Source organism: Aulonocara stuartgranti (assembly GCF_965226115.1).
Source record: "Aulonocara stuartgranti genome assembly, chromosome: 11".
Lineage (NCBI taxonomy): Eukaryota > Metazoa > Chordata > Actinopteri > Cichliformes > Cichlidae > Aulonocara > Aulonocara stuartgranti.
The window spans coordinates 28,686,924-28,708,617 of NC_138947.1; the positions used below are offsets into that span (position 1 = coordinate 28,686,924).

The 21,694-nt window shown below is 42.3% G+C and overlaps 1 protein-coding gene across 13 annotated transcripts in view; it reads right to left on the reverse strand.

Moving 5' to 3' along the window:
• plecb (plectin b) overlaps positions 1 to 21,694 on the reverse strand; it is a 130,907-nt gene that overhangs the window by 10,925 nt on the left and 98,288 nt on the right. For 8 of the 13 annotated variants that reach the window (XM_082552127.1, XM_082552131.1, XM_082552123.1 and 5 more), the window contains 28 exons: positions 21,419 to 21,496; positions 21,192 to 21,296; positions 19,537 to 19,703; positions 16,413 to 16,528; positions 16,166 to 16,269; positions 15,328 to 15,447; positions 14,459 to 14,554; positions 14,223 to 14,350; positions 12,953 to 13,046; positions 12,589 to 12,743; positions 12,138 to 12,459; positions 11,951 to 12,028; positions 11,670 to 11,831; positions 11,431 to 11,535; positions 11,223 to 11,318; positions 10,993 to 11,118; positions 10,732 to 10,884; positions 10,470 to 10,624; positions 10,229 to 10,355; positions 8,425 to 8,608; positions 7,521 to 7,678; positions 6,756 to 6,934; positions 6,526 to 6,664; positions 5,986 to 6,342; positions 5,803 to 5,886; positions 5,601 to 5,705; positions 5,350 to 5,448; positions 385 to 3,738 (listed from right to left, as the gene is read on the reverse strand). In XM_082552127.1, the coding sequence (XP_082408253.1) occupies positions 385 to 3,738; positions 5,350 to 5,448; positions 5,601 to 5,705; positions 5,803 to 5,886; positions 5,986 to 6,342; positions 6,526 to 6,664; positions 6,756 to 6,934; positions 7,521 to 7,678; positions 8,425 to 8,608; positions 10,229 to 10,355; positions 10,470 to 10,624; positions 10,732 to 10,884; positions 10,993 to 11,118; positions 11,223 to 11,318; positions 11,431 to 11,535; positions 11,670 to 11,831; positions 11,951 to 12,028; positions 12,138 to 12,459; positions 12,589 to 12,743; positions 12,953 to 13,046; positions 14,223 to 14,350; positions 14,459 to 14,554; positions 15,328 to 15,447; positions 16,166 to 16,269; positions 16,413 to 16,528; positions 19,537 to 19,703; positions 21,192 to 21,296; positions 21,419 to 21,496 (7,146 nt within the window). The remainder of the gene's footprint in view (positions 1 to 384; positions 3,739 to 5,349; positions 5,449 to 5,600; positions 5,706 to 5,802; positions 5,887 to 5,985; positions 6,343 to 6,525; positions 6,665 to 6,755; positions 6,935 to 7,520; positions 7,679 to 8,424; positions 8,609 to 10,228; positions 10,356 to 10,469; positions 10,625 to 10,731; positions 10,885 to 10,992; positions 11,119 to 11,222; positions 11,319 to 11,430; positions 11,536 to 11,669; positions 11,832 to 11,950; positions 12,029 to 12,137; positions 12,460 to 12,588; positions 12,744 to 12,952; positions 13,047 to 14,222; positions 14,351 to 14,458; positions 14,555 to 15,327; positions 15,448 to 16,165; positions 16,270 to 16,412; positions 16,529 to 19,536; positions 19,704 to 21,191; positions 21,297 to 21,418; positions 21,497 to 21,694) is intronic. The other 5 variants (XM_082552128.1, XM_082552132.1, XM_082552124.1 and 2 more) reach the window with 1 other exon arrangement.

Consider the following 21,694-nt stretch of genomic DNA (forward strand, 5'->3'; position numbering starts at 1 on the left):
AGGTTATACTGTCCCTCGAGTTAGTGTAGATCTTCTCTATTTCCCTCTGTTGCTCAAATTGCTGAACAGTTCATCTGGTTTTCGAACTGTATTTATAATAATGTTTGTTTTTAATTTTGTCACAAGCTAAGGGATAAATGAGTTTTGAAACTGAAAGAAAAAATGAAGCATGTCAACATTGCATGATACGGCTGCACATTCAGGTTGTTTTCTGCATGAGCACAGTGCACTGTGAAAAAAATTAAATCATATTCAGTAAAAAATATGGTGATATGATTAGTGTAAGGAAGGAACAGAGGAAACTTTAAGAATGAAGTGAGTTAGCTTTTTGATAGAGTTAACAATGACATAAGCTGCTCTGTTATGCCATTTTTGACACAATACCTCTTTAGACTTATTTTGACGTTCTTCAGCCTCCTTTTTCAGTCTAGCCTTCTCGTTCTCTAGGTCTGCAATAGCTTTGCGTAAATCATCGGACTCTTTGCTGGTATTTAGTCTCTCAAATTCCAGTCTTTCCACTACAGTCATTTTTTCTTGGGTAGCAATTTCAGTCTCGTGAAGACGGGCAGCAACTGTATCGGCTTGTTTCTTGAATTTTTTAGCCTCTTCTTCAGCTCTGGCCTGGGCTTCACTGAGCTGAGAAACCTGAAGTCTGAGTCTTTCAGCTTCAGCCATGATCTCCAATTGCCTTTTTCGCTCTACTTCCAGTGACTTGTGATATTCCTCGGATTCCTCCTCCAGGCGCTGCTGCATTAACTGTTTATCCTCCAGCAGCTTCTGAGCCTGCTCCTGAGCCAAGTCCTTCTGCTTCTGGAGCATTTCTGCTTCAGCCTTGAGTCGAGATGCTTCTTGAATTGCTTGCATTTTCTCTTTGAGCATCTTTTCCGCAAGTGCCCGTTGCTGATTAAGGTCATCTTCTGCAATTTGTCTCAAGCGTGCAGCCTCTTGCGCTTCCACACTAAGTCTAGCAGCGTCCTCTGCAAGCTTTCTCATGTTCTCAGCCTCTTCAGCAAGCAGTTTTTGTGTGCTGTCTTTGTCCTTCTTAATCAGACGCTGATTTTCCTCCTCAATTTTATTTTTCAGTTTGAGCAGTTCCTCCATCTGGACCTTGACTTTGAACAGCTCCTCCTCCACCTGGCCCCTTTGTTTGACGGCATCGTCGACCTCGTCTTTGAGGCGCTGGAGTTCTTCATCTAGGACAGATTTTTGCTTATCAGTTTCATCAAGCCTCAGCTTAACCTTTGTGAGCTCTTGCTCCACTTGGAACTTCTGTTTTAACGTTTGCTCGGCCAGCTTTTTGTGCTTTGCCATTTCAGCGTCAGCTTGCTGCTTCTGCATGAGCGCTGCAGCCTCAGCTTGGGCTCGTTTGGCAGCTTCAAATTCAGCTTCCTTCCTCAGTCGCTCGGCATCTTCCTGAGCCTTGGCTTGGTTTGCGGCTTCTTCCTCAGCGGCTGCTTTCTGCCGTTCTGCCTCCTCTGCTTGCTGACGAAGGAGAGCTGCCTCTCTTTCTGCTTTCTCCTTAGCAGCTTCGGCCTCTTTGGCCAGCTTCTTGGCTTTCTCATACTCTTCCTTGAGCTTCTTCTGCGTGATGCTGTCTTCTATCTGTTGGGCAAGGACGCTTTGAACCTGTTGCTCTGCTGCACTGCATTTGTGGGCTGCCTGTTGGGCCACAACAATCTGTTTTTCAGCTTCTTTGTCAGCCTCATCTTTCTGCTTTCTGGCTTCTTCTGCTTTCTTCCTCAGCCGTTCAAGCTCTTCTAGGGCTGCCTTACGCTGCCTGGCGGCCTCTTCCTCTGCAGCAGCAATCTTCTTCACCTTTTCCTCTGCTTCCCTCCTCCTCTTCTCCTCCTCAAGGGCAAGCTTCCTCAGTTTCTCTGCTTCCTCTTCGGCTCTGATCTTGCTTTGGTGGGTTTCATCTGCAATGTTTTTCAGCTTGTTCAGTTCCAGCTCCAGATCCAGTTTTCCAGATGAGGCCTTTTCAAAGTTGAGTTTAAGAATCCGGATTTCTTCTTCGACAATTCGCCTCTGTTTGAGTGTGTCATCCACTATGGCTTTCTGTCTTTCCATTTCTGCCTCAGAGGATTTTTTGAGTTGCACAATCTTTTCCTCAATCTCTTGCTTGTGCTGGTTGGCCTGGTCTTCAAGAGCTTTCCTCTGGTAAGTCTCATCCTCAGCTTGCCTCCGGAGTCTCTCATTTTCTGCCTCCTTCTCTTTCAGGGCAATTTCGGCCTCTGTTTTTAAGCGAGTGGCCTCACTGATCGCAGCCAGCTTCTCTTTGAGAATTCTCTCAGCTTCTACCCTCTGACGAGCTGCCTCTTCCTCAGCAATCTGCCTCTGATGCTTAGCCTCCTCTGAAATGGCTCTAAGCCTGCTTGCCTCCTCAGCAAGGTCCTTCATCTTGGCAGCTTCTGCCTCAAGTAGTTGCTTGCTCTTCTCTGTATTAGACATGGACTCCTTTTCTGCCTTAGTCTTCAGCTGAATGAGGATATCCATTTCACTCCTAACTTTGGCCAGCTCATCTTCTAGCTGCTTCCTTTGTTGCTGAGCTGCAGCGACTTCATTCTTCAGGCGGTAAAGTTCATCTTCAAGGAGGGATCTCTGCTGTTCTGCGTTGTCAAAGTCCGCCCTGAGTCGAATGAGCTCCTGCTCGGCAGTGAGTTTCTGCTGGGCTGTGCTGTCGGCTATCTTCCTCTGCCTCTCAAGCTCTTCTTCAGCCATTTCTTTCTGCTTCAGGGCTGACTCCTCGGCTTTGGCTCTCTTTTTAGCCTCACGCTCTGCCTCCTCCTTTTGTTTCTCAGCTTCCTCTTGAGCGAGGGTCTTTTTGTGAGCTTCTTCTTCGGCCTGCAACCTCAGACGAAGAGCCTCATTAGCCTTCTGCCTCCATTTCTCGAGCTCTTTTTCAGCCTCTTCTCTGGAATTTTCTGCGTCTTCTTGTTGTTTCTTGAGGCGTTCTGCTTCCTGTTGCAGCTGAAGGACAGCACCATGCTCCTGCTTGAGTGATTCCTCCAACTTTGAGGTCTTTTCCGCAAATGACATGTGCTTGCTCTGGAGTTCAGCTGCAGCACTTTGCTGTGCAGCCTCATGAGCGACCTTGATTTGTTTTTCCTTTTCAATCTCTGCTTGCTTCACTTGTCTTTCAGCCTCCTCGGCCTGCATCCTGAGGTTTTCAAGGTCCTCCAGAGCTTTTTGCTTTTGTTTAGCAGCTTCCTTCTCTGCCTCAGATTTGCGCTTGAGTTCCTCTTCAGCCTGGCGCTTTTTCTGCGTCTCTTCACTTACTTGTTTACGGAGCTTCTCAGCCTCATCTTGGGCAAGCTTTCTGAGTTTTTCTGCTTCAGCCGCTCTATCGCGAAGCTGCTGGAGCTCAGATTCGGCGGTATACTTTTGTTTTTGTGTTATCTCGAGTTGGATCCTGATGAGGCGGATTTCCTCTTCGATCTTAGTCCGGCTGTGAAGCGCTTCATCTACCTGTTGACTTTTGTCCTTGATTTGCTGCTCTGAGAGATTTTTGAGCTCCTGCAGCTCCAGCTGGATGTTGGTCTTTTGCTTCTCTGCATCTACAGCAGCAATTTCTCTCTTGCTTACTTCTTCCTGCATTTTGAGCTTCAGCTCTTGAGCCTCTTTCTCAGCTTTGGCAATAGCCTTCGCGTGAGCTTCAGCTAACTGCTTCTGTTTGTCTAACTCTGCCTGCATCTCGGCCATTTTTTTCCGCTCTTCTGCTTTGAGTTTCTCTGCAGCTTTCTGCATTAGTGGAAGCAAATGGTAAAGAAAGGATTATAATCAAGCATGACAGGTTAAAGGTAATACATCACATTTGACCTGCTCGAAGCAGTGTGAATTAAAATTGTAAGTACTGTGGTAATCACAGCCAAAACACACACTGCAACAAGCATCTAAATGTACTGTATTACCCAGGCAATGTTAATGTTAAAATTAGCTTAGTAAAAGATCATTCACTAGTTGCAAATTAGATGCACATTCATCAAAGTCATGTTAAATTCACGATGCAAGTAAAACGATTCAGATGGCAGTGGATCTATTAATGTATGGGAACAAAATATCACTTCACAACACAGCAAGAAAAACATGGCATGTGACTGTAGCTGTAACTGAACTATGTCAATCTGTGCCATAAAATTGGATCAATTAAACTGTTTAAATTAGCACTATAAATGGATTCACCACACTCATGAATAGAATTTATGGCGAGCTTCTAATGCTCATGTTTCCTGCATTTGAAAGTTTGTGAGAAAACTTAAGTGAGGTTTGTTGAAATAGTTTAATGTTAGAAATCACCACTCTTTTTTTTAATCTTATCCCATGCACTGGGGGTTCTTTAAATCACTATTTGTGACAAAATGGAGAAAGCAAAGGCGAAGTCAATGATAAGAGGCTCAAGTCAACCCAGTGTATATTAGGAAGCTCGCTTATGGCTGTGTTAATTTCAGGAAAAGTTGTAAATTTACAGGATGAGCTGTTAGTAAGAATATTAGTGACTTTGAGACAGTATGAATGGCTGCAGTGTTTATATAAAGAATGGAGTGAAAAAAAATGTCCGATGGAGTTTGACAGAGACAAAGGATGATGAAAGTAATAGGGTCGGTAGGTACCCCAAAAACACTGAATAATTTACCTCTTTAATGCACAGGTTAAGCATTCATCATGGCAAAGCACTGGCAAGCAGTTAAGAGAGGCAAAGAAGGAAACAAAACATCAGGGTTAGAAAATAATGTAACACTTTAAAGTTGTGTTACTGTGGAAAAAGAAAGAGAGCTGAAGATCATGATAACCAGGTTGAACCTTAGATCAGAACTTCGGGTTTGACCTCGGGAATTAATGCGAAGGAAGAAAAAGGAAGCTTGAAAAGAGTGAAAGAAAGAACCCCTCGTTCTAAGTCTATAAATGACACAACACACAGAATGGATGGAAATGGAGAACCTAACACTCCAACTTAACAAATCTACTTTCATACTGCATCCACGTGGGTGAATGAGCTTTATACACTGTTTGTTTTCTGGTATTTTTAATAACCTTAAATACCATTTTAACTAATCCCTATTAGATATTAGCCTTACGTGTGTATTTCACTGGAAAAAATATCAGCTACAGCAGGCCAATGTTTCACGCATAACCAGTGTAAAGAATCTATTTGTCACCTGTACATTAAATATAATGTATATATGGGTTTGTGTGTGCATAAAACACACAAAGAAAAGTGCGTGCTTGCATGCCTGTGGTTCAGTGACTGGCAATTTCTCATCTGTGTTGGTTAGATGTCAGTTTGATTGGTTTGTTAGGTTAATGTTAGATAGAATTTAGTTTGTTTGGGATCCTCGGCCAGTTGTCACGCACCTCGTCGTCGTCCAGGCGGCGCTGCGTGTCTGTGATGAACTTGATGTACTGACTAGTCAGAGTCATCAGTTCGCTGTACCTGGTCCTCAGTGTTACATACTGATACAGGAGAGAAAAAAATAACATTTAGAAATGCAACAGCTTCAGGAATATTGTTTTCACAGGGTCAGTGGTTAGTGGTAGAGTTAACCTTCAATTAAAAAAAAAAATTACCTTTTTTCTGTAATGATTTCCAGTACTCATAAACTCACCTCCTGAATAATGTTGTCAGAAGCTGAATCCAGTTTGGTTTTCTTGAGGGGCGAGACAAGAGGTTCCACCTGAGCTTTGTAGGCAACCAGTTGGAGTTCATAGTCCTATTAGCATGAAACACATTACAGGTTATTTCAGTAAATGCTCTAAACTGCAAGATTTATCGAAAAAATATGCAGAATAGTGTTATTTCAGGCTCGCCTTGATAGTATCAATGTATGCTTTAGCGTATTTTTGACACTCATCAACTTTGTCTTTGTTCTGTTCGATCTCCTCCAGCAGTTTCTGTGTTGAAAGGAAAAGGGTTCAAATAAAAGTTAATCTCAGCAGTTTCACTCGAAAATAAAGCAAATAATGGTGCTAATATTAGATCGTTGAACATACTTTCTCCTGGGCAAGTTGCTCCTTCAGCGTTTTGCTGTCGGTGATAGGCACAGCCTGAATCTTCTCCTGTCTTTGCTTAGCATCGGCAATCCAGCGGATTAGCCAATCATAGCTCTCACGATAGTAACCGAGCTGGCGGCCGAGCTGCTCTAGCTCTCTCTGGCGAAGGTCGATCTGGGTGAACACGGCCTTCCAACGATCCTGGAGGCTGGACAGCTGCTGGCGGAAGTGGTCGAGCTCAACGTCGCGCTCGCTGTGCACACGAGCCATCTTGTCGCTCACGGCAGAGGCTTTTTTCAGTTCTTCTTCCAGGGAATCAAACACTGGCTGTTCACCCTCAGCTTCAGTGCGCATTTTCTGCAGGTTTTGTACAAAGAACACCAATAAACAGTCTGTAAATACATCAGAACCGGGCAAACCTACTATTAAAAGTGTGACTTCTATTTCTTAAACAGAATCAATTGAGAATAGTTCTTTGTAACATAAGTAAGATTTCTGTAAAAAGAGGCTTGGCAAGAAAATAAGTCATGTATTGTTTACCTTAAGCTTTGCTCTGTAAGTCTCTACTTCCTTGACATCACTGGGCACAGTGTGAACTTCACGCAGACAGTCCTCATACTGCTTGAGAACGCCTTCAGCACCCTGTGTGTTGCGGATGACCATTTCCACAGTCTTTAGCCTGAGACAAGGAGCAATAAATTAATTAAGGAGATCTAAGTGCACTAGAAAACAGCACATTTTCTCTTTGCAGTCAGTTTTTAGGGACTTACTTCTCAAGATAAACAGAGGAAAGAATGTGGGCATGATCCATCTTCTGTACAGTGAGGTCGAGCTCTGACCGCAGCACAGGAGCTGAGGTGGAAGGCTGAGGGGAGGCCAAGACTTCTTGTGTCTTAACAGACACCTTATCAAGGTCCTTCTTAAGGCTGTCAAGTTCTCCCTGGACTTTCTGTACAACAGAGAAGACAAGCATGAAGAACAAAGAAAAACCCCAAAAAATCCAAGCCAGCCGACTATGAACAACTGAAAGAAAAAAAGGAACATTTAAAATTTTAATTAAACTAAGCTCGAGGAGAGCAGGAACCAGAGGCACATGGCAAGTTGTCTGCCATCGTTAACAATTTAACCCCATTTTTATGTGTCAACCAAACTCAAATAACTCAAAACTTTTATTTTTGCACAAAGCCCTAAGCTGAACTTCACCTACTAGCAGGGCTGTACAGCTGCTGGATTGACGCCAGCATCCCAGCTCTCATTGAATTACATATAAGCTGTTAAGCACTTAAATTGATTTTAATTCTCTGCTGTGTTTCCACATTTTAAACCTACTGCAACGATTCATTAATTCAACCCCCACTCCATCCTTCTGCATGGATTCTGGTTCAGTTAGCTACTTTTGCTTCTCATCAATAACACATTTAGTCAACTATCCAACAAACCTATCCGTCTTTTAACCACAGCACAGCTATTTTTGGTTTCATTTGATGCCTCATTGCCATTTCTGCACAGAACACATTTAAATTTGAGCTCTGTACCTTCTGCTCTGTGGTCTTCTGAATACACTCTTTGAGAGGCTCTTTTTCCACAGGTTTGCGAATGCGTGCCACAGTACCAGCCTCGCAGTCCTCTATACGCAGACGCAGGTCCTTCAGCTCAGAGATGTAGTTCTTACACAGAGTCTCATTCTGTTGACCTGTGAACACATTTGTATTAGTTTAGAATCGTAGGAATAGAAAAGATCATCCGTTTTGAAAAGGCTATATTTGAATTTCCCAACTCTGGGACTAATAAAGACTATCGATAGTCAAACTCATCCCATACTTTTGCATGAATGTCGAGTTGCAAAAGTCACTGCTGTTGTTACGCTACCTACCAGCAATGGCTGTGAAATTAAAGCACTCTGAAATTGAACTATTCTTGTTAGTATGAAACATTCAATTCAATTTTAATATGACACATCCTAAGATGTCATGTCCACAAATAGATAATGCTGTACTGCTGCACTGTAATGTTTTCGATCACCTGTGTCACACCTTCCATGCAGTTCTTCATATATGATGTGTAAAATACACGCAGCTCCAGCCATATCTATAGCATACACAACATCTGCATTACCCAAGTACCTAAAATCAGAACACATATTCTACTTGGTGCAGAGCTGCCACAAAAAAATGCATATTGAAAATCAAAGCAACATGCACTCACACATGACTAAAGACAAACCCGTGTTTTGGGACATTCCATCAAAGGCTGGAAGGCGTGTACACATATTAGTTTGGTGAGCAGTAGTTTGTGCTTGCTTTAAGTCACTCACCTTTAACCCTAACGACCATTATTCCTGAAAGGTGAATTGACAGTTATATACTGTTCAGTTGCTACACACTTGACCTCGGTAAAACTATGAATCATTAAAATCAGTTTGTTAAAATCAGATCTCACCTTTCTCCATGGAGCGAAGCAGGTTGTCGAAATGCTGGGTGGACTTGGTGTAGTCGTCCTCGACCTGCATGCGATCATCGGGGCCGAACAGCTGCGAGTCCTGGCTGTCACGCATGAAGTCCTGGTAGTGAAGCTCCAGATTCCGCATGATCAGCCTGTACTCTTCTGGCTTCATGGTCTTTAACTGCACACAATGAAGAGAAGCAGTGGAGGAATTAGGAGACAGGACTTGGCGCAATGTCGTCAAAGCACAAACAAGGCCCCTTTTATCGTCAGCTACACCAAACTTGGTACACATTGAAATGGAATTTCCATTTCCAAACATGGAATGAACCACAATGAAGTTCCCCTCTTTGTCAGCTCTACAAGTTTTAGGTGATACTTTTACTTTAGTACCAACCAATGTTCCCTCTAATTTTTCACGTGTCTGAGCGAACACACAAACTCCCTGAGCGGTCCCTTGGACCACTGTGAGCGACAATCAGACGTGTGCACTGTGGTCACGCCGGCATCTAATCCATCCAAGTTACATGGTTTATTAAAATTATCAAATTACAGCATTTATGTTAGACTACTTTTAATTAACTGCTTTAGCCCACTTGCAATGAAAATGTAAAAAAAAATCTAGTCATTGACCTGTGTAGTATGTTAACACTATTGGAAGTAAAAATAACTTGAACTCCAATTTTGAAAACACAACTTTCTTTCTTTTTAAAGTAACTCAGTTTGGCAAACAAAGTTTTTTGCAGCTATTTTTTTTTTAAATGCAGCCAAGGCGGTTTTTTTTAAATAAACATTTCAAACTATTTTTAGAACAATTAGCTGTTTTGCATCAAATCTGATGCCACACAAATTATTTGTGCCACTCCAAAAAAATAATTTCTGTCCACTATGAGATAAAGGAGAACAGCCTGAAACTGCAGGCCTGACAACAGGAGATGTATCACTGCTGTAACACCTGTAACATTCAGCAGTCGCCTCATTGTTCTGACACACACAACAAAAACTACACTAAACACTAACTACACAAGATTTGCGCTACACGTCTCAAATCTCTCACATCTCAAAGCACCACCGTCACTCCTAAAATTTCCCACCGTTTCTTAACAACTAGATGCCACGTTGCCATATCATTTTTTGATTGGTCGACATGGTACTTTTTTGGACGAATAGGAAAGGGAGAGGGGGTGGAGTTTGTTTTTGCTCACAGGTGGAGAGCGCTTTCGAGCCTTTTTTCTTATAAAACGCCGTTTTTACCGTTTATTCCCGCAGTAAATATAAACAACAATAGTATTCAGGAAAAAACAAACAAAGATTGCATATCTTTTTATCATAACTCTGGTTTTACGTGGCCTATCAACACAATTTAAAAACTGGTATAAAGTCCACACTTTTTCCGTCAATTGTTTCGTCTGTCCTGCTCACATCTCCAATGGTTGTTCACGTTGTCATTAATGTGGCTTCACTCCACATCAGCCACGCCGCTTTGCTAGCTAAAACACCGGCGTCGGCACATAAGGACGCTGTCATAGCCTGTCAATCACGTTGATTAGCTGCGTATATACGAATGTAAATCGCATCATTTGCTGGACTATGGGATAAGGTGGCATCGTTCTAATCCCATATGGGAGCAGCCAGTTACTTACTGACTAACACTGCAAAACATAATTGTTAAATTATTCATTTTAATTTCAATTCAGGTTAGATTTTTGTTGTGCGCAACACAGATTTTCTCTGCACAGAGACCGTGCCAGCAGTGCACAATTGCGCACATGCGCAGCTTAGAGGGAACATTGGTACCAACCATTGTGATGTTCCAGGAGCGTATCTGTGTGAAGTCTCTCATCAGGTACTGCCATGACAGTAGACTCTTCATGTTTATATGGAGCATCTGCCACATGGACACCATTCCCTGATGACCTGCATCCAGACTACAGTAGGACAATATTGTGCATTATGGGAACAAAAGAAAAAACAAATTAAATAATTGACATGATCAAGCCAAGATGTCGTCGTCACATAGGGGATCAATTTTATAGCCACACCTGGACACACCGTCCACAGCCTCCTTGTTGACAGGAGGTACAATGAAGCAGACAGAAGGCACCATCGCCTCGTGTCCAGAACGGTTCAAGACCTTCCACTTGAAGGGCTGAGAGTTGTTGAGGAGTGCACACTCATCTCCTTTGTGGACAGTGATCTGAAAAGAAGCCAGGATATATTAAAGTAGATGTAGTCTCAGGATCTGTGGCAATCATGATTGCAATGGTGAATGATTAAGCATTTCCACAGTGGAAATAATCCAACCTCCTGCTGTTTGAAGTCACAGACAGCCTGAATGGGCAGTTTGCCTTTGATGGAAGTGGTGGGGTTTCGTGGTTTCAGCTGGATGATTGACCTGGATCTCTTGTTCAGGCCGGCCACCACAGTCTTGAATTCATTCAGCTGTTCTTTCTCTTCCTGTTGAAAAGAAGATTAAACTAGATTACAGTAAAAGAAAGCAGACCCCTATCTTGATGCTTTTATTAAAGTGTGTGTGCGGTACGATGCATTTGAACATGTACATACCGCAGCATCCTGCAGCAGATCCTCTAGGCGTGTGGCTGTTGTAGAGCGATCACAGCTGTATTTCTTTTTCATGTTCTCTTGCATTTTCTTCATCTTGTCCTGAGCCTCTTTAACGTCGGCAAAGAACTGTAAAGAAGGAGATCACATGAGGCGGACAATATTCCTGACTCTATAAATATGAGGGATGATTATCCTGGAGATTTATATTCCTAAATGTCTGTGTTCCATACCTGGTAGTAGGCTGTGTTTTCTTTGAGATGAGCCTCTATACAGCAGCACAGCTGGAGGATCCAGCTCCACTGAGTCTGCAGGGCAGCTGTGAAGGACTGGTAGAGATCAAGAAGATATGACAATGACAGTGCATTAGTTTGGACACATTTAGGTCTATATTCTGCATGCAGATGTCTTCTGCTCAGCTGGATTAACTACTGCAATTACCTCAACGGTCTTCTTGCCTGGATGTCCATCCCTGACAAGTCTGTCTCCCAAAGTCTGGATGTCATTGACCTTCTTCTCCCTCAGCTCCAGTTCTCGCATGAGACCCTGAAGAATTGAACAGATGTAGTTGAAAATCTGCTTATTTGTTGAACATCTGTCAGTGAATCTACAGGGCAGGATTAGGGGATAAAAATGAGCAACTGTGAAATTTTAGATTTGGTTCTACTTCTTAAACGCACCGAGTAATTGTCTTTCTTTGCTGTCATGTTAGTGTTCCTGTCACTCCAGTCAAAGTTGACCTCTTCCTCTTCTTTGTCATTCAACCACATCAGCTCTTTAGTAGCAGCGCTGACAAAGGCATGCAGTGATTCCAGATTTCTTAGGCGGAACTTGGAAGAGTTCTGAAAAAAAGAAGAAGGAATATTTACAGCTGATTAAAGATCCATAGATTATATTTATAGCTTCAACCTTTTGTGCTGAGTGATTAAAATCTGAAATCAGATTATTTATGAATATTTACCAGTAGTTTGCCATACTGAAGGTCCAGTTTTCCCAGGTATTCTCTGTATGTGGCCTTGCTGACAGGAGATAATTGGGTCTATTGTATATGAAAACCACAAAATGACATTATTAGGAAATAGGGAACCACTTTTATACATACTTAAAATCCGTATGTAGACTTTTTAGTGGTCCGATAGAAACACTACCTCATCAGCCTTAGCCCGTTCGATTTTGGATTTGAAGTCCTCCACGGTCTGATGCAAGCCTCTGTGGCTGCCCAGCTGGGACTCCATCGAAGGCAGATCAGATCCCCACTCTGCGTTATCGATGCGGCGCTGGTTCTCCTCCACCCAGGCCAAGAGATCTTGAACATAACGCAAGGTTACGTCATCCAACTCGGGCCGTCCCTTCACGGAGGTCTGCTGGACGCTCTGGGTAATTGGGACCTGGGCAGTAGTCACGGCAGACTTCAGACGAAGATTGTAGTCAGTGCGCAAATTCACCAAGCGCTCATGGAGGCGGTAAACTCTGTCAATGAAAAATAAAAACACAGACACACACAAGTACAGACAGACAGCAGTTAGTTGACAATGCCCTTGCTTTTTCAGCTTTCTATTTTGAAAGTTCACTTAAATTCAGCACACACACAGCACTCACCTGCGGTACATCTGTTCAGCCTGAGGGTGGCGCCCATCCTTGAGTACCTGCACGTCATTGAAGAGCAGGCGAATGACATTGTCTGCCTTGTCCAGCTCCCTCTCCACCTCTGCTGCGTGCTGAGCTGGTTTCCCTGCGTTCAGCAGACGGATGTCCTGGAGGAAAGGAAGCCAATTAAAGTATTAATCTTAGCCTTGTTCTTAGTTGGTCACGCACATCAGGATACAAAAAAATGCTAATGACAGTGACTGGAAAATGCATTCCTGTGATTTTTTCTTTCCCTTTGTACACTAATCACTCGGTTTCTGGATTTCATGTCAGTTTGTCAACTCATACTGCAGTAACACATAGCAGTTTAACTCACCGTCTGCAGCAGGGTCTCCAGGTGGGTAAGCTGCTCATCACACATTCCTGACTCCTTCTGGACTTTACCACAAATCCTCTGAAGTCTCTCGAGTCTAGATATGATCAGAGCAATCAAATTAAATCAAGAGGAAAATGGATAAACTGTCCTCCCCATTATTTAATAGCTAAACGCCCATCGTGTAACACACGCCAGAGCTCACAACAAAACCTTCACAACACTTACGGGACCCTGCGTTGCAGCAGATACTCCAGTTTGTGAGGGTCAGTCACAAAAGCCATATCGCATTTCTTCTCAACAGATTTCAATTCAAGCTATGAAAAAGTTGGCTCTTCTTGGCTCTCACACGCCCATTACTCTGCCACGTACGTGCCCAGAGGGGGACAAAAATGCCTTTCTTACAAAGAAGTCCGGTCAGTCCATTCAGTCATTCCACATCCCAGAGAACTCCATAAACAAGGCTGCGAGACTGCAACATGACGGGGCTGTCTTGTGACAAGAAGCCATCCCATTTTGTCCCAAGCGTGACACAACGCTGTTCTAAGTACACAAAAATGTACAATTTTCTCATACCTAATTATGTCTTTATGTGCGTCCAGTTATGGGGAACACAACCCTTTTATCTCATTATAGAGCAACCCACAAATGCAGAAAAATACTCTTAGAATGTTTTAGCTACCAGAAAAGAACAAATGTGCTAAACAATTTGGCTACTCGAGAGGGGGAAAATGAAGGCAATTGTTTATTTAACCATTCAAATATTAATATATAATGAATAAAATGCAACTGGATATTATTTTGCCATTCCCCAATGAACATAACTGGCTAATTTAATAAAGCTAAAGACAGGCAACAGGCTCACTGCCTTTTGTCAATTATCATGAAATGCCTTTGATAAAACTGTGTCTTTGTGTTTTAAATGGATTTAGTTTACTAGCCTATGATCATCTGTTTATTCCAGTTGAAAATATGTCCCTTACCAGGATTTAATGTTAGCTTAGCTCTTTTCCCAAAGTTAACTATGAAGAGTTAAACTCTTTATTATTTTTAGAAAAACAAATGCGTCACATGTGTTTTATTTATAACTTGGTATATTTGTGCATTATTCCCAGTAAGGTTGACAATTATATCACCACCTTCTTATTAAATATGGCTCTCAAGGGATTTTTCTTTTGCAGTTTGTTGTTGGCACAGCAGTCCTTGCTAAAGAAAAACTGATGCAATTCAATCTTGATCACAATCATCATATGTCTTATAAATCTGTCCCAACCTCTCAAACTCGATCCTGAGGAGTCGTTCTCTCTCAAGAATGGCCACGTGGAGTCGACCCCACTCCTTCTCCACATCAATGGGATGGTAGCCTGGAGGGACTTTGACCTGACCAGCATGCACTGCACTCTGTATATGGAAGTAGAAAGCATTTAGTTGTGAAGCGTTGGTATAACAGTGCTGAAGGAACGGAACAGAATTCAACTTATTAAATTAAATGATTGTTGGTTAACTTGCCTCAAAGGACTGGTAGATGTGTTTGGAGCGGCTCTTATCAGTCTCTTTCACTGGCAGCTCTGTCTCTTTGAACTTCAGGAACTGGCGCCAAAGAAGCTTAAAGGGAAAAAAAGAAACACAAAGAAATTGTTTATTTTTAAATTAGATTTCCCTTTATTCATTCTAATAATTTTATAGACCTCAAATTATCTATAAAAGTTCCTGGTATTTTTTTTTAAATCAGAATTGTCAGATGGTAAAACCCTAATTATATGAGTATGAATACAATAAAGTAACACATCCTGTGACAGCTCTGTGACCAGCAGTGGGGTGAAACAGTATTCACACATTCCTGTGACCACAATAAACTCATTTAGCCTCGGAAATCTTTCTGCCCCAAAGTGTCTAAATGAATTTGATTGAGTATATTAAAAAGAACACCCTAGCCTGCTACTTTTAATACAAATATTCTACTAATACAGACGTTCAAAGAAATGTAGAAAAATACTAAAGTCACGCTATGCTTTTGTAAAGGGAGTGCTGACAGGGAGTGGTGATTCTCCCGAGGATTAACTTAAGCATTATCTGCCTTATGGCTGTCTTTTCTCAGCTCCAGCACTGCCCCACCTTCAGTACAACAATGCTTGTGAGTATAGTTGTCTCTATCTGCCTACAGCCAGACATTATGTAAGCATGTCCTTTGATCCAATAATGGATGGCTGCAAACGTATTCCCATTTTTGAGACAGGTGCTATGTTTTAATTGTTTCTTAAGAACATAATGAGAACTTATCGGTGTGTCTTTCGATATTGCTCAACCGCAAACATGCCTGTAACAAAATCCCTGGCCTAGAGACAAAATAAGCGCATATCCTTAGCATATCGTCTCACCTCTATCTCCTCGTAGCTGGCAGGAAACTTCCTCTCTTCGAAGATCATGACATGGTGACGGATCCACTGGAGCAGAACAGTCACCAGCTCGTAGTACTCCTGCCAGCGCAGCTCCAGCTCCTGCAGCCAGCACAGCAGAAAAGATAGCTGCGAGTTTAACAACAAGAAACAGGAGGGCTCTTCTCCTGCATCTCCATTTTAGTTCACTCACACACAACCCTAAACTCAATTAGGTGGCAACAATCCAGGTCTTATGCGAGTAGACAAAGAAGCAGAGGCTAGAGGAGAGGTTGTTAAAGTGTGAACTGCTGAAGGAGGAAAGTGGGAGAAATAATAAGTGGGGCCAGACAGAAAGGAGCATGGTTTTTTTAGCGTTTTTTTGGATTTCATGTACGTGGGGTCATAGCCACGCCTGTGAGGACAGTAATGTGAAAAGAAAAAGTCCTCAGATGTATTCAATATTCACTATAACACAGCTCAACTTTAAACTCTGGACACTGAATCAAGTAAACGAGTTTGTGCGTGTGCGGAAGCTACATGTTTTTCTATAAACAGACAATGGGTGACAATAAATGTTCAAATCCTCACTGTCTTGGTAGCTGTAAACACCACAGGTTGTTCATTTCCTGTGATACTTACTTTCACAAGACTTCAATTTGTCTTTGAAGCTTTAACAGGATAAGAATAAAACTGACTACAAAAGCTAAGTTTAGGCACAGTCACAAGCTTCTTCAGTCCTGATTAAATCTGATAGAGCATTCCATCAGATCAAATTAAAGTGCGCGTTCATGTTGCGACGCTTTATTTTTTTATTTCACTGTCTCCATGTTTTCCTTACGTTGGTTCTCATGCCGTCGTGTACATCAGTGCGAGGCATGGCATCATACAGGGAGGACACGTAAGTGATGATGGATTTCTCATCTGGGTGTGGGACATCAACATCTGAAAGGATATGGTAAATTTATGTGATGTGACATAGTCACCAGGAGTTTGTGAGTAACAGAATTACTTCAGCTGAAATCGGTCTTAAAAAAAAAAAAAAAGGTTGTCTGTGTCTGTTTGAACACATTTTTGAACACTTTTACCTTCAGGGTCCAGCAGGCGGGTCACACCCAAATCTTTCTCAGCCACACTGAAGGCTTGTTCTAGATTCTCCAGGTTGGTCTGTTGATACACTTTGCCCATGTTGATGAGTCTGGGACTACGGAACACAAAAATGCAACTGATTACCCACAAGGCCACAAGGCCCGCGAGTCCAATGTTCAGAATAACTCCCAATAACATTTGATTCTATATCCTAACGTGTAATAACATCAGACTTCTCAAAAGCACTGGTTTTGAGAAGTCCCCAGTGGGTAAGTAGGATGTTGTCTTCAAAAAAGCTGCATTTGAAAGGACTAGAAACGCTTCCAGCTTGGCGCACATATAAAATGACACCACCAATGCCTCAACTCAGAGGAAAATGATAGGAAGATAAATATCACACCTGAATGCATTTGCAGAATTAATGCAGTCTCTGCCAGCACGTTTCATAAACATGACCCCAATACAGCATATTAGCAGTAGAACCTCTTAGACCAGGGGTGTCAAACATAAAGCCCGGGGGCCAGAATCGGCCTAGCAAAGACTCCAGTCTGGCCCACTGGACAGCTTTAGAAAATGTTAAGTGGGGCATGGATTCCACAGTAAACATATTAATGTGAATGAATGAAAACTTTATATTTGATAATAAAAGCACAGTCAGAGCAATGAACTACCAGAATATTTTCTGTAGTTTTACACATTTATCATGTAGTTTCACTGGTCCGGCCCACTTTGGACCAATGTGGGCTATGTGTGGTCCACGGTGTAAAATGAGTTTAGCGCCCCTGTCTTAGACCCTCTGCCTGTGGCTGAATGCTGTAGGAGAGCCCGCCTGTTCAGTTTCTGACAGAGCTGCATGAGCACCTGCCTTTTTGTCCTCAGGGTGTTTGACGCTTTCTGGCAGATGTCAGAGCATCTATAGGTGGAATGTAATTTACAGAGCAGCTAACATAATCAAAGCTGACACAAGTTAGGCTGGCAACCAGCCGCAGCTTCACTCCCACAAGAGGCAAAAGTTCAAATTTCCAGAGTACAGAGCAGGATGATTGAATGCCTCGCCTTATCTCCTTATCTATCATGCACGCAATCCCCATTACAAAATTTTCAATCGGCAGTTTTAAAGACATTTCCAAATCTACAAATTCGAACGTGCAAGCAAAAGAGAGTATATGCAGATACATACAAATCTCTCATCGTTAGAGTGGAATGGTCCCCATTGTATCTGTACACAGGAGAAGACACAGCATGACGGATTTCTCGAACAGAGTATTGTTTTATTGGCGTTGGTGGACTGCTCATGCTCTGACCCCCTCTTCCGTGAAAGCTTCGGGACCTCCATCCATGCCCCAATTCTTCGCTGCTTGAGCGGGCCCCTGAGCTATTAGAGCCCCGTCCTGAGTCCCAGGAAGATCCCTCTGATGGGATATCCTCACACAACATGACCACCCTGTTGTCCACATCGCTGACACTTTCTGACAAGTTCCTGATGAAGCCCAGGCTTCCCTTCTTCTTTTTAGACTTCTTCCTCACACTGAGCATTTTAACACCAACAAGAAGGTCCAAAAGCTGTATCGACTGTAGTTAACAGGTGCGTTAATTTGAGCAAATCTTTTTTAAGGCTTGCCCATTGCATGTAAATGCATCCTGGCATTGTCTCAGGTGTCCATCATCTTCAGAGGATCTGCTTAATCCTTTAGCTGTGATCCCTGCTCGAATTCTTTGCCCTGAAACCTAACTTCAGCTGCGTCTCTGCAAATCCACGCTGGAAACCATCACACATGTGCAGAAAACCTGGAAAATCTTGAATTCGCCGGATGAATGACAGTTCGACAGTAGATTACCCTGAGTTATGCCTCAGCACCAAGTAACGTTACACTTTTCATGTAGCAGACACAGAGTGCTACAGTTACGCCCACACACCACACCCCTGACCTGCATGAAAGGCAGCAATGAGCCAGCCTCAGCAGCCTCCTACAAAAAGAAAAAAAACAAACAGTGCAGGTACGAGCTGAAGTTCAAGAAAACTTGCCCCTGCAAGAGTCTTTTCTCTTTTCTTTTCTAATAATGGATCTAAAGAAATACACCTCTGTCTTATGAAATGTAGCTTTTGTCCCATTTGTACTCTGGAATTATGTATGAATACCGTCATTTTAGGACCAACAAAATACTTCACTTCATTCGCGGATATCCTGAGAAATGCACGCATGTTCAATTCCCAGGATAATAACACACAAAGCACCCACTAATTCTACTAAGAAGACCCACAACAGATTTGTGGGATGTAGCATATTTAGGCTTCAACAAAAAGAGCTTTGGATTTAGCTTTTCAAACTTAGGTTCCCAACAATTTAACAAGCCAGCTGCATTTAACGCAGGAATTACCATCTTATAACGCAGCCAAAGGAGGCACAGAGTTACTCGGGGCCAACACCTACCAGTGGTATTCTAAGCCTTAAGGCTTGGAATCTGCATGAAGGCTCTTTATTGAAGCAGCATGAGCATGTGCACAGTCAGGTGCGGAAAAGTATCTATAAGAGGCATTTTTAAAGGGAGATCGTGGCAAAAATAGTCCAACTGTATCACTGAGTTCAAACAAAGTAAATACGTTTGCAGCTATGCACAGTATGTTGAGGCTCTGTATGGAAGGAGCTATATGCTGTGACTTATTGTCTCTTAGTTAAAATAAATCAGCCATAGTAGCTTTTAACAGCCACTTGTGCTTATCATGTCTAAAAAAAATTCTTTCTGTCAATGCTGAGGCCGAGTTTAATTACAGTGCAGGCTTAAACTGGCACTATAAAGTGTAATTTGACATCTGAAAGCGTTCCAACATCACACTCCTGCTCCAGTGCACTCTATACTGAATAAAACTTATGGATGGATGGTTGTGTGTCATGACAAGACCGTGCAAAAAAGCTATGAGAAAGTGCTCCATTCTGGAGACAATGCTATTATGTCAGTCTTAAATATGTTAAGTCTTGTTATGTTGGCAGTGCAGGCTTGGAACAGGGTCGGTACAGGGACCTGCAGCGGGCTTTTCAGTTTGTTCTATGTAATACTAGCATATTTGTTGCCATTGGCGTTGGGCTTATTTTCCATAAAAAAAAAAAAACTGTGCACACTCACTAGTGCTTGTGTATGACAGCATTGAAGAGTTTGCCATCCCTCCAGCTGGTGGTGAAGTTGTCACAGCGGATGCCCTGGTAGCCATCTGTCATCCTCTGAGACCAGAGCAGCAGCTTCTCCTTGGCCGTCATGTCTTCTGACTGGCCGTTGACCTGAATATCTGAGATCTGTAACAGTTTCATGCAAAAGAGCGTTAACACTTGTGGAAGACAGAGAGGATTTGTGGCTAACGCAAGGAATGTGGAAGCAATCCATCATTAGTGGAAACCCAAAAGATGCAGTTTAAAGTGGACCTATTATGCTTTTCTTAAATATAGCTGTTTTCGAGAGGCAGCCAATCAGAAGAAAGCTGGTTTGAAAGAAACTTTAGTGGAATTCAAGTTAAAAAATGGAACTGAAAATAGTCACAATAGGTCCAGTTTAAACAGAATTGCTCAACACCACCTTAATTGACACCTTAGTCATTTCACCTTTAATATATTTCATGGCTGAGAACAGAGTGTCTGTGTTTCACAGGAGGTAGTCGAGTTTTGCCTGACGGATTGCTGGAAAACACCACTGTGTCTGTGGCATCTGGATAACGTTTCATTTGGGGATTTTGATGGTAGGAAAGATGAGTCATAGCAGTCTTGGTTTTTCTCTTTTTTTCCAATTTAACTGAGGGTAAATGAAGTGTAAATGGGCGAGCTAAACTCAGATTCTTCTCTTCTAATAGCTCTGTTCTACAGATGCGATAACACTTTAAATATTCAATTCAGTAAAAAAACAAAAATAAGAAAATAAAAAGTATAAAGCCATCATTACTTCATTACTAATACTCACCCCATTACTGTATCTCGAGACTGGCAATTAAATCTGCAATTAAAATCATCCTCCAAAGATTTCTTGGATCAAACCATCTTCTTTCCTTTGTGATCAAGTTAATTTAGGATAATCGGATCAGATTTGTGGGGAGTAGTTTTTCTCTTCCCTTTTAGTCTGGAGCCTTTATGACTCATCAGCAGCCACAGCCCAGCTCTCTTATTTTGCCTCTATTGTATAAAAGTATAAAGACTCTGGGAACGCAGTGTGTATCTAGAGGGCACAATACTATCTTTACCAGAATGCCATAATCAAACCACGCCACTCTCACCTTTTTTTCCCTCTCTGCTTAGCTTCAGCTTTCTGCAATCAAAACCTCAACCATTTTTATATGACTGAGGGTGAGGCCGTGACTATTAGGCTATCACCCAGGGATTTCTGCCTGGCAGCTTTTGGCGTACACAGGAAAGGCAGAAAGAAAGGCCTGGAGAGTATGTGGTAGGGCGTGGAGGATGCCATCAAGCTGTGCACTCCAACCTGACACGCCCTCCCCCTGGGAGTCAGGGAGAGATTGACTCACACTAACACACCCTGACAGTGTTATATTTGTTTAAACGGTTCGTATTAGCTACTAAACTCTAAATACCTGACTAAAGTTTTTATGTTAAAATAATACTTCTATGAGGAATATGATTTAATGAGAGCAATTGATTAAAAAAAAAGTCCTTTATGAGAGGTTTTGAAGAGCAGAGTCCCCTCTGATTGGCTCCAAGGAGATGGGAAGCAGCAGCCGAGAGGTTCAAATCCCAGAGACAGAGGTAGACAGCAATAATATAATGAAACATAACACTGACAGAAGAGGAGACCTGGAAGTGGAGGATGATGGTCCATATTAACCCCAGGGTCAACTTAGGGTTCCCATCAGCTATGTCATCGTTTCTGATGTTAACCAGTTTGACCTAAGAAAGCAAAACACTCACGTTACTTGCAGGATTACAGCTGAAACTATCAGTCATCTTCTAACGATTGATATTCGCAGTCTGGTTTTTAAGGGTTTGATGTATCGTTATACATATCATACCTGCCGATGTCTGAGGAAGTCCAGTGCTATCTGTACATTCTGAAGTTTGTGGAATCGCATGCGGCCTTTCTCTCTAGGCTGAAGAGGTGAAAGAACAGATAAAGAAGTGTTTAGTTACATTGCAGACACTCGGTACTCAGTGCTACTGCCATTAGAAAGGACCAATAGCAACAAATAAAAAACAAAAAATGTATGATGTAAAAATCAAAATGAAAATGAAAAACATTTAATAGAGAGGTGAAATTGTTCTCCTTTCTCCGTCTTAGTCCTTTAGTT